At 36.0% G+C, this 12,104-nt stretch overlaps 1 protein-coding gene across 1 annotated transcript in view; it reads left to right on the forward strand.

Moving 5' to 3' along the window:
• IVD (isovaleryl-CoA-dehydrogenase) overlaps positions 1-11,757 on the forward strand; it is a 155,485-nt gene extending 143,728 nt beyond the window's left edge. The window contains exon 15 of the mRNA XM_089791891.1: positions 11,278-11,757. Coding sequence (XP_089648017.1) covers positions 11,278-11,424 — 147 coding nt within the window. The 3' untranslated portion in view covers positions 11,425-11,757. The remainder of the gene's footprint in view (positions 1-11,277) is intronic.
• Positions 11,758-12,104: the final 347 nt, after the last annotated feature.

Genomic DNA, 12,104 nt, shown 5'->3' on the forward strand with positions numbered 1-12,104 from the left:
AAAAAATGTGAAAATCTGTGAAGGCACATTCTTCAAGGCAAAAAAATGAAAGACCCAGAAAATTGAAGGATGATCCAGAAGAGAGCTCGAAAAACCCAGAAAGTATATGTTGTAGATTTCTAGATCCGTTGGCTCTAAAATCGAGATACCTAGAAAAAAAAAATGACAATCCAGTTGAGCTCTCGAAAAACCCACTAAGAATCTGGAATCAAAATATTTTTTTGAGCTCAAAAATTAGGGTTTCAAGCAGAAAATTAGGTCAGCGGCCATGGAAGTGGGATTTGTAGAGAATAATGGAGTGGGACAAAGCTTGTCGATTTTTGTTGTAGGGCTTGACTAGAGGCTAAGACAATAGGGGAGAATGTTGAAGATGTGGAGATTTAACTCCACAAACAACATAAAATGCAGGTCTGAGGTCTAAGAACCATCTGTAGAAAAAAAAAACCACAAAAATAATTGTGTCACGGGTTTTGAATGCTGCCCTAAAAATGTGACTGTAGGAAAAACTTGTCCATGAATGTCACAATTTTTTAGAAGAAGCCAACAACAACATATGTGAATGTTCGAGGACACGTTTTAATGGATGACGTGGAAACAAAGCTTGAAACCTGCAATTGCATGCCACAATTTCATACCATAACCTCAGATTGCGTGCTTGAAATAAAAAAATGGGAGTTGTAGACTAGCATTCAGATTTCTCAAGGCAGAAACCCTAGGTGGGTTGTAGAGAGAGACTGAAATAATTTTGAAAAATTTGAACAAATAATTTCGAAAGAAATTATAAATTTGTCGAAAAAATTTGAAGTATTGGCTCTGATACCATATTACTAAGTAATTGGAAAATATTTGCTTATTATTAACAGTGAGCTAGAGGTCTATATATACAATAGAATAAAGTGATGTTTCCTTAGGAAACGATCGTAAAGAATAGAAACATTCTATTCTAACTAAAAGAAAGCTAAAAAAGCTAACAGATAACAACAACCTATGTTCCCTCGAGTTTCCGGGATGGGGACGGCAGGGGACAGCGGGACGGGTTTCCGGGACGGCATTTTTTTTTGCCAACTTTGGGGATGGCGGGGGACGGCAAAAGTGACATTTTTTTTAGTTTTTTAAATTTTTTGTGTTAAAAAATTGGGGACGAATGCAAGTCCCCAATGAAGTTTCCGGGACGGGGACATCCCCGTCCCCAAAACGCTGGTTTTTTTGGGGGGGACACGTCCTCAGGGAACATAGACAGCAACTAACGAAATATTAGAAACATTGTAATATTTACAATAGATTACAAATAGATTACCATTAACTAATAATAGACGTTTATCTATTATTGTAATAAAAACCATGTATGCTGAAAGTAAGCTTCATCTTCCCCTTTTAAGCACAACATGGTGACTCTTCATATTCCCTTGCCTGTCCCTTCATTTTTTAATTCTTGTCTCTTTTAAATTGTCTTTTTTCCACTAATGAGAATAATAAATTCTATAAGACAAAATGACTTATTAATTCCCTTTTAAAATTTTAAAGTCACTTTATTAAAACAATTTAATCTTCAGACATCAAAATAAATATCTTGTCGAACTTGTAAGTCCAATACTGCTTTAAACTGGAAATACGGATCCTAGCTGACTATAAAGAGTAAGTATTACGAACCCATAATAACTCGACTCCAATCTGTCAGAAAGTAAAGATGCCTATGATGTACCTCACACTGTCCCCCGACAAAGGCTTGGTTAGCCCACAAGATCAGGATGGATAAGGCTAATGATGCATAAGATGTTAATGGCTAGAAAAGGAGACAGTACAATTTAACATCAACTAAAGCTTATTGACTTGCACAATTTTAAAATTTTGGAATTTTGAATTATAAATTTATTGTCCCTGAGTCACTTTCCCATTCATCTACCTGTCAGGAGTTAAATTAAGCCCAGAAGATTTGTATAGACATTGAGATGTCACTTGCCAGCTGGCTCCTAATGTGCTGCAGTTTCTTGAAGTACAAACTAATTTTATAGGTGAATTCAAAATTTGAAAGTGAGGAAATTTATGACAGCCCTAGACAAATAGGAATGTGAATGGGCATAATCAGTTGTAGAAGTTAGTTTTTGTGTGTAGCAGTAGAGAATGTTTGTGTGCTTTGAGTGATTCAGAGTATGTGCAGAAGCAGCTGTGAGTTTGTCAAGAGAGTGTGCTGTGAGCAGTGATTGGTCCTTTCATTCAGTGAGGGTCCAAGTGAGCAGTTTGTAAGAGAGGAGCTCCAGATATTTGGGTGCAGGTCCAGATAATTTGTTTGTTTTTTAATAGTTTATTTTAGATTTAATAGAAAGCAAGAAAATAAATCTTCCGTATCTCTAGTTGTGCGTTTGTAACTCCATTTCATTTTTCATTTCACTGTGCATTGCTAGTCTAAGTCATAGGGTTTGACGAACTTCAACAATGAAGTTCAAAATTTGTCGAATATTCAGTGGAAATAAATTTGTTAAAATTTACTAACAAATGTGCATTTGAAAAACATTTTCATTTTTATTTAAAATCTTATTTTTGTTGGGCACTTTTTCTCAGTTTTCCTTGTAAATGAAAGGGCGACTTTTGGCTAGGGCAACAGTTTGACTGCAGGTGTGATGCATGAACATGAAAGAGGACAAACACAAGCAATCCAACACGATGGTTTTATTTTTATCTGTGCAAGTCCAATGTGACTCCAGTCCAACATGTTCTCATTGTTTCAGATTGTTTGGGCTTTTTTCATTTTGTTTTAATATTGGACGAAAATTTGAAAATGTTTTTTCTGAAGTTCTTTTAATTCTATAAAAATTTAAAAAATAGACTTTTAAAATTTGTGTTTCTAAATTAAGAGATGTCAGTTAAAAAAGTAAATATTTAATTATATTTTTTGTTCTGTTTTGATATTCAATGAAAATTTAACAATGCTTTTTCTTAAGTTTTTTTTTTTTGAAAATTCTATAAAAATTTAAAATTAAGTTCTTAACATTTGTGTTTCTAAATTAAATTTTTTTTTAGATGTCAATAGCTTTTTTAGATATTATTTATATTTATATTAATTTTTTTAATCAGATTACTAATATTTAATTATAATAGATTTAAATAAAAGATCTTTTCTATTTGGAAAATAAAAGTTAAACTAACGATGTAATTTGTTAGATCTATTTATTTTTCAAAAATAAATACATTTGACTAAAGCAAATTTTATCCCCATTTTTTTGTTCTTGCTGAACTTCATCCAAATATTACATTTCTTGAACTCAAACAACAAAGTTGTTGTCTTTGTGTATGTCCACTATTTGAGCATTTTAGACATCCCCAAGCTGAGTGTCTTCAAGCACACTTTGAACTCGCTCATCATTGCAAGGTGTATAGTCTATAAGATGTTTTGACATATCCTATAGTGAATACAACTTGCTATTCTTTCAAAATCTTTCCTTGCACATGGTTATATTTATTAGAGTTCCATGACTTAGACTCGCCTATGACTCAAGAAGGTCAAATTGACCTGTGGCTTGCGGATGATGTGGCAATGGCTTGGCTAAATGAAAAAAGAAGAAGATTTTTCACAATTGAAAACCTGTTTCATGGACCCATTATTGAATAGAACTTAAAGACACTATAAAATCATCAAATAGAAGCTAATTTGATCACATACATAAGCATACATCCATCACATATGTACAAGCGATGAAAATATATATATGGCATGTAATAGTTACTAACTATTCCATACCATATATATGTTCCTTGCCTGTATATCTGTCTTGAGCAAATACAAGATCTCTACTCAAGAGTAGAAAATGATGTGAAAATATATTTGAAATTAGTATACAAAATAACATTTAGATATTCTCTATTGTATTGTAGTTGATTGAATTTTTAATGCACTATTTTCTAGGCTATGCCTTGCATCGTGATCTAGCCATATCTTAGTGATTGATGCAAATTTACTCCATTAATCATATTGTGTTGAAGTTGGGGACATCTTCCTCTAGCATATGAGAGTAAGTATAATACTATAAACTATTGTAGCTTTAAGATAAAAAACCTTTTTTTGCAATATGTGCAGGTCATGACTGTCGGACTTGGGAATCATGGCATGACTTGCATGAGTTGACCGAGTCATGGTTCATGGTCCATGACTCGTCGAGTGATGCAAGGAGTTTGGAGAGTCATAACTTTTGACTCAAATCTGGGTTTTCTTAGATTTTTCTAGGTTTTTTTCAAAATGTATGGTTGAGGTGGATTCCAACTTAGCCAGCTCTGTTGGAGCGGTTTTGACTATTTTTTTGAGAGCCAGAAATTGCATCTTGACCTCCGAATTTCACTTAAAAAATATCTTAGGTGTTTTTTTTATTTTTCTGCTTTGTAATAACTTCGAAAATTCTTTCTAAATTTCGGAGATTAGTTGGCAAGTTGCCTTTTTAGTTTCAAGCGTAGATTTAGGAAACTCCAAATTTGCTTTCGGAGGTTTTTTAGAAGTTACCAAAAATGCCTTGTTTTTCCTATTGTTGAAATCTGCCAAATTTGGAAATTTCCTATTTTTTGTAGTAGTTGTTATTTAATGGAGTTAGAGATCCATGTAGAAGTAGTTTTGAGGAATGAAGAATTTAGAGTTTGAATCTGTATTGTGTTTTGTTATGAATTTATTAATTTTTTTGTGAGTTGAGATTGGTCTGCTGCATCATTTGGTATCAGAGCAGTAAGATGGCTGGGAGAGGAAGAGGAAGAGGAAGAGGAGGCGTCACACCGATGCAAAGATTGGTACTAGATATGCAAAGGGAGATTGAACGACTCAATGAGTAGCTATATAATCAACAAATGCAAAGAGGAAATGATACTGATGAAGAGGGAGAAAATGAAGACGAGAGATTGGGAGAAATGAGCTACGAAGATAGAGTTCTCAGGGCTTTAGAAGGAAGGAGTGAAGCAATAAAAATTGATGTTTCAAACTATGCTGGTAGTCTTAAGCCAGACGAACTAATAGACTGGTTGAATGAGATGGGAATTTTTTTTTAATGGAAGCCCATGACAGAAGAAAAGAAGATGAAGTTTGCGTGCATAAAGCTAAAAGGACATGCAATGATATGGTGGGATCATCTCCAAAAGGAATGAGTTAGAAATGGAAAGGAGAAGATTAAGACATGGATCAAGATGGAGAAAAAGCTGAGAGAAAAATTCTTACCCATGGATTATTCACAAACCCTCTTTTGCAGATTCTAAAATTTGAAGCAAAACTTGTCTTCAGTGCAAGACTATACAAATGAGTTCTACAAGCTATCCATGCGCATAGAGCATCAAGAAAATAACGAGCAATGTTTGCTAGATATGTTAATGGCTTGAAATTCTCTATTCAAGATGAACTGAGCATGCATCGTGTTAACAGTATGGAGGAAGCCTGCCAATTAGCTCTGAAGGTTGAAGAAAAGCAGAATAGACAATATAACCAGAGGAAATAGAGGTGGTCAAAGGGGTACATCAACTCCATTTCGGGGAGGTTCTAATAATGGCCAGGGAGAGAGTTTTCAAGACTCTGAAAAAATTATAGATGGTAGGCAGGATCCTCCGAATCAAGAAAGAGGAAGGGAATTTCAGCGAGGTCGAGGCTACGGAAGTGGAAGAGGCTGGGAAAACTAGAGAAGGCCTTTTACTTGTTTTAGGTGCGGAGAAGAAGGCCACAAGGCTTTTGAGTGTTCCAAATTCAACATTTAAGATAGAAATCAAGGAGGGCCATCCAGAGTGAACCTAGCCCAGGCTGACAATGAATCTGAACAAGTACCTCCAGATATGGGAGAAAGTCTTATGATGAGAAGGACAATGATTATTCCAGCCAAGGAGGATGTAGAGGAGAAGGGCATTGACGATTCATGGCTTAGGACCAACATATTTCAGACAAGGTGTACCTCAAGGGGTAAGGTATGTCAAGTAATTGTTGATGGAGGTAGTTGTGAGAATATGGTTTCTAAAGAAATGGTAGATAAACTGAATCTTCAGTGTGAAAAGCACCCTCGTCCTTATCAGATTGCATGGTTTAAAAAGGGAAGTGAAGTCACGGTAGATAAGAGATGACTTGTTAAATTTTCCATAGGGAAGGTCTACAAGGATGAGCTATGGTGTGATGTGATTCCAATGGATGCATGCCATGTCTTCTTGGGTCGTCCTTGGCAGTATGACTGAAAGGTTGTTCATAATGGGGAAAATAATACTTACACCTTCTGGAAGGATGGATCTAAGGTAGTCTTATTACCTCTAAAGGGTGATGGAAAAACTGAAAGTATGCTGTTTGAAAAGGAACTTGTCAAGGAGATGAAAGTGACAGGGTGTTGTTATGCATTGGTAGTACAAAAGAGGAAAGAGGAAGACTTGACTATACCACCAGAAGTAGTTGCAGTGTTGGAAGAATATTCAGATGTCATTCCAGAGGAGCTACTTGATGGACTTCCCCCAAAACGAGATATCCAACATCATATTGATCTTATTCTAGGAGCAAGTCTCCCCAATCAAGCGGCATATAGAATGAGTCTGACACAACATGTAGAATTGGATAGACAAGTGACTGAGCTCATACAAAAGGGCTTAGTACAAGAAAGCATGAGCCCCTATGTTGTCCCAGCTTTATTAACTCCAAAGAAAGATGGAACATGGAGGATGTGCATAGACAGTTGAGCCATCAATAGGATAACCATCAGATTTTGTTTTCCTATCCCATGTTTGGATGACATGTTGGATGTTCTTGCTGGAGCAAAGTATTTCTCTAAGATTGATCTACAGAGTGGGTACCATCAGTGCTACATCTGAGAGGGGGATGGGTGGAAAACAACTTTCAAAACTACGAATGGTTTGTATGAATGGAAGGTTATGCCTTTTGGTTTATCCAATGCACCTAGTACTTTTATGGGACTCATGAACACTGTGTTGCGTCCCTACATTGGTAGGTTTGTAGTAGTTTATTTTGATGATATATTGATTTTTAGTAAGGGAAGGGAAGAACATCTGGAACACTTGAGGATAATATTGGGGGTATTGAGGAAAGAAAAGATCTATGCTAATTTATAGAAGTGTAGGTTCATACAAGAAAGCTTGATTTTTCTAGGATTTGTCATTTTTGCAGATGGTGTCAAGATGGATCCAGAGAAAGTTCGAGCCATTCTTGAATGGCCTAGTCCACGTAGTATCACTGAGGTGAGAAGTTTCCATGGCTTGGCTACTTTCTATAGAAAGTTTATTCGTAATTTCAGTAGCATTGTAGCACTTGTGACAGATTGCACTAAGGGTCGAGAGTTCTCATGGGCCAAAGAGGCTGAAGAGAGTTTCCAATACCTAAAGAAGAAGGTCATTGAAGCTCCAATACTAACACTACTAGATTTTGACAATGTGTTTGAAGTGGACTGTGATGCCTCACATGTGGGCAATGGTACTGTACTTAGCCAAGAAGGTAAGCCCATTGCCTTTTTTAGCAAAAAATTGAACGATGTGCGGAAGAAATATTCTACATATGATATAGAATTCTATGCAATTGTGCAAGCTTTGAGGCATTGGAAGCATTATCTAGTACCCAAAGAATTTGTGTTGCTTACATACCATATTGCTCTGAAATACTTGAATACACAAAAGAAATTGAACACTAGACATGCAAAGTGGGTCTCTTTCCTTAAGGGGTTTACCTTTGTTCTGCAGCATAAATCAGGGAAACAAAATCAAGTTGCAGATGCCTTAAGTAGGCGAGTCGTTCTGACTATCATGGAAACAGAGGTGGTTGGCTTTGATGCAATCAAAGACTTGTATGAATCTGATAGTGACTTTTGGGAAGTTGTTGATTAGTTGAAGAATCTAGTACTTGGACATGCAGACACTATTCAAAGTGATTATCTAATGCAAGATGGTTACTTATTCAAGGGAAAATAGCTATGTGTTCCTATAGGCTCAATGCGGGAAAATATTATTCGAGAATTTCATAGTAGTGGTATGGTTGGGCATTTTGGGAAGGATAAAACAATAGCTTTGGTGGCAGATAAGTACTATTGGCCAAAGATGAAGTGAGCTATCACCAGGTTTGTAGAGAGGTGTCGTGTTTGTCAAGAAAATAGCTATGTGTTCCTATAGGCTCAATGTGGGAAAATATTATTCGAGAATTTCATAGTAGTGGTATGGCTGGGCATTTCGGGAAGGATAAAACAATAGCTTTGGTGGCAGATAAGTACTATTGGCCAAAGATGAAGCAAGCTATCACCAGGTTTGTAGAGAGGTGTCGTGTTTGTCAAGTAGCCAAAGGGCACTCCCAGAACACTGGATTGTACATGCCATGACCAGTACCAGTTAGACCGTGGATAGACTTGAGTATGGATTTTGTAATGGGATTGCTGCATACACAACGAGGTAATGACTCTATCTTTGCAATTGTGGACAAATTCTCAAAAATGGTTCATTTCATTGCTTGTAAGAAAACTAGTGATGCTACTAAAGTGGCCGAGTTATTCTTTTCTGAGACAATTAGATTGCATGGGGTCCCAAAAGCGATCACCTCTGACCGAGATACTAAGTTCTTGAGTCATTTCTGGCGGACGTTATGGAAGAAAATGGGAACAAAATTACAGTTTAGTAGTGCTTACCATCTACAAATAGATGGACAAACAGAAGTTGTCAATCGTAGTTTGGGTAATCTGTTGCACTGTATTGTTGGAGGGAAGCCCAAACAATGGGATTTGGCATTGCCTCAAGCAGAATTTTCTTATAACAGCTCGGTGAACAGTTCAACTGGTAAGTCACCATTTCAAGTTGTTTATGGACATAACCCTCAGGGTGTTCTCGATTTGGTGCAACTCTCTTTGGGTGACAAAGTCAGTGATGATGGAGAAGCTTTTGCAGAACAGCTCCACCAATTGTAGGAAGATGTAAGACAAGTTGCAGGGCAGCAATGAGTGGTGCAAAGCTTCTACAGATGCTACTCGAAGGTATCAAGTTTTAAATGCAGGGGATCTAGTGATGGTTTATCTCAGAAAGGATGGGTTTCCTACTGGGACTTATCATAAATTAAAATATAAGAAAATTGGGCCCTGCAAGATTTTGAAAAAGATTAATGATAATGTGTATGAGGTAGAGCTCCCAAGTGTTCTTGATATATCTCTTGTGTTCAATATTTCTGATTTGTATACTTTCCATGGTGATGATACCTTTGTTGCAAAAGAGGATGAGGTAGATTGGACGCACACCATACCCATCAAAAAGAGAGATAAGGTTGCACAGATTCTAAACAAGAAGACTATTCAGACTCTCTAGGGTGACTACAACAGATGTCTCGTGCAGTGGGAAGGGTTGGCATCAATAGCTAGCACTTGGATTACGGAATGGGAGTTGCAAAACTTAGATGAGCCTAAATGGAAGTAGTTTGAGGACTAGAACTCGTAGGAGCTTCGTTCTTTTCAAGCAAGGGAGAATGATGCAGGGAGTTCAGAGAGTCATAACTTTTGACTCGAGTCTGGGTTTCCTTAGATTTTTTTGGGTTTTTTTCAAAATCTATAGTTGAGGTGGATTCCAACTCAGCTAGATCTGTTGGGGCTGTTTCGACTATTTTTTTGAGAGCCAGAAATTCCATCTTGACCTCCGAATTTCACTTTTAAAATATCTTAGGTCTTTTAAAAAATTTTCTGCTTTGTAATAACTTTGAAATTTCTTGCTAAATTTCAGAGATTAGTTGAAAATTCACCTTTTTAGTTTAAAGGGTAGATTTAGGAATCTTCAAATTTGCTTTCGGAGGTTTTTAAGAAGTTACCAAAAATGACATGTTTTCCTATTGTCGAAATCTGCCAAATTTGAAAATTTCCTGTTTTTTGTAGTAGTTGTTATTTAATGGAGTTAGAGATCCATGTAGAAGAAGTTTTGAGGAATGAAGAATTGAGAGTTTGAATTTGTATTGTGTTTTGTTATGAATTTATTAATTTCTCTGTGAGTTGAGATTGGTCTGCTACATCATCGAGTCATGGTGACACGCCATGGAAACTTGCCAGCAATTGCACAGTCTATGTCATGCCTTAAAACTCGTATGACTCACTGCGAGTTATGGAGCATTGATATATAGAGAACCCATTCATCATTCACTTTAAGTTTGAATTATTGATCCTATGCAAAAGATTGCCCATATTTGGAATCAGGGAATTGTCCATCATTGGCATATTGTTAAGTAAATCAATATTCTTTCTTCTCTCATTTTTGCACCCAAGTTGAATTCTACGAAATGCTATCTTCATAGCTTAGGAGATTTCCTTTAACTTCCAAGGGGTTAGAAAAGGATTCAAGGGCCTCTCTTTTGTCTAAATAGTGTGACATTAGATTGAAAGGGAATCTCAAGTTGGAAATGTAGTAAAAGCCTTAGATTCATTTACTTTATTGCTGAACCATAGCCCATATGAATTAATAATTGATAGAGGTTGCTGCTGTTTTGAACAAATATTCACTTGCAATGGATTAAGATGGCCCCCATTGTTTCTATAGGCAATTGAAGTCTTTGATTCAGAAATTGCCTGTAGAAATAATGGAGGATCCACCAGCAAAGTCATTATGTCTGAGCAAACCAATTATTGCATCATATTATCAGCTTAATCATTCCTTTTGTTCTCCATTTCAAAACAGAGATTCTTTCCAATTTTAACATTTTAAAGGGATCTTGCACCCCTCACATTTATCTGTCTCTTGGGAATTGATTGTTCTACCCTGAGATTATCTTTTATCATCACTTCTTGTAAGAGCGATAGAGACTGATACTTTTCTTTTCCATAGCCAAACCTCTTTATTCCTTATTTCCTGCAATTTTGCACAAGGTTCCAATCCAATACTCACAGCTATCCTTTTAATTCTTGAAAATTTCCATGGTTAAATACATCTTCTGTTTGGTTCTTGCGTAGTGTTTGATCTTGTTGGTGCCACTTTCATAGATTGCTTTCTTAAATTTAGTAGAAATATTAAATGATATTTTTGTTCAGACTACCTCGTTGACACTTCGGTTTATATTTGGACATTGCCATGGCTTAATGCATCTCCTGTCTGGTTATTGCCTAATGTGTGATATTATTGGTGCCACTTTCATAATTTGCTTTCTTAAAATTTAGTATCTCTTGAATTCATATTGGTAAATTTTTGAAAAAAAATTGAATTTAATAGGTTATAAAATAAAGCGATACCTAAGATATGCATTATCTGTTGCTTTTGATGCCCTTCATGAAATTGAATGTTTTTTTAATGATCTTTTAACAAGAAAATTCATTTTTGCTTGCATTGCAGGCAATCCAGTGTTTAGGTGGTAATGGATATGTGAACGAGTATCCTACTGGGCGTCTGTTAAGAGATGCAAAATTATTTGAAATTGGGGCTGGCACAAGTGAGATAAGAAGGATGCTTATTGGACGTGCCTTGTTCAAAGAGGAGTAGCATTGATGGTCTCATTTTACCAACACCTCTAATAAAACGCATCAATTTTAAATTCAAGTGTTGTTTTCCTCTACAAAATAATACAATGCTAGCAGCAAAGCATTCAAGTGTACAGATTGTAGATCAAACTTTTAGTGGTAATAATAATGTGCTTCTCTCATTTCTCGTCTGGGATATGCTCTCCAGAAAGTTCATCGGCATCAATTTTAAATTCAAGTGTTGTTTTCCTCTACAGAATAATACAATGCTAGCAACAAAGCATTCAATTGTACAGATTGTAGATCAAACTTTTAGTAGTAATAATAATGTGCTTCTCTCATTTTTCCTCTGGAATATGCTCTCCAGAAAGTTCCTCGTTGTTGTTGACTTAATCAAGGGAACCCACTACATCTAAATGAAAGCTAAAAGGGAAGTTTTGAAATGACCATGTTAATGTTGTATTGATACATACCAGGTTAAAACAATGATTTATTAGGGAGGTAGAAAGAAGTAGAAGTCCAGAATTTGAAAAAAAAAAGATTTTTTTTACAGGAGTTGAAAAGTCCAAACTGAATCAAGAAATTCTTGCAGGTCTGAAAAAATTGGATCTTGTGACCTTGTTAACTAGGGATGCATATTGCAGAACCATTGGATAGAATGTGATCAGCATACTCTTATTTGCTGTTTTTGGTTTTTGTCAT

This window comes from Cupressus sempervirens, chromosome 7 (genome assembly GCF_028749045.1).
Source record: "Cupressus sempervirens isolate cs-2001-9-10 chromosome 7, ASM2874904v1, whole genome shotgun sequence".
Classification (NCBI taxonomy): domain Eukaryota; kingdom Viridiplantae; phylum Streptophyta; class Pinopsida; order Cupressales; family Cupressaceae; genus Cupressus; species Cupressus sempervirens.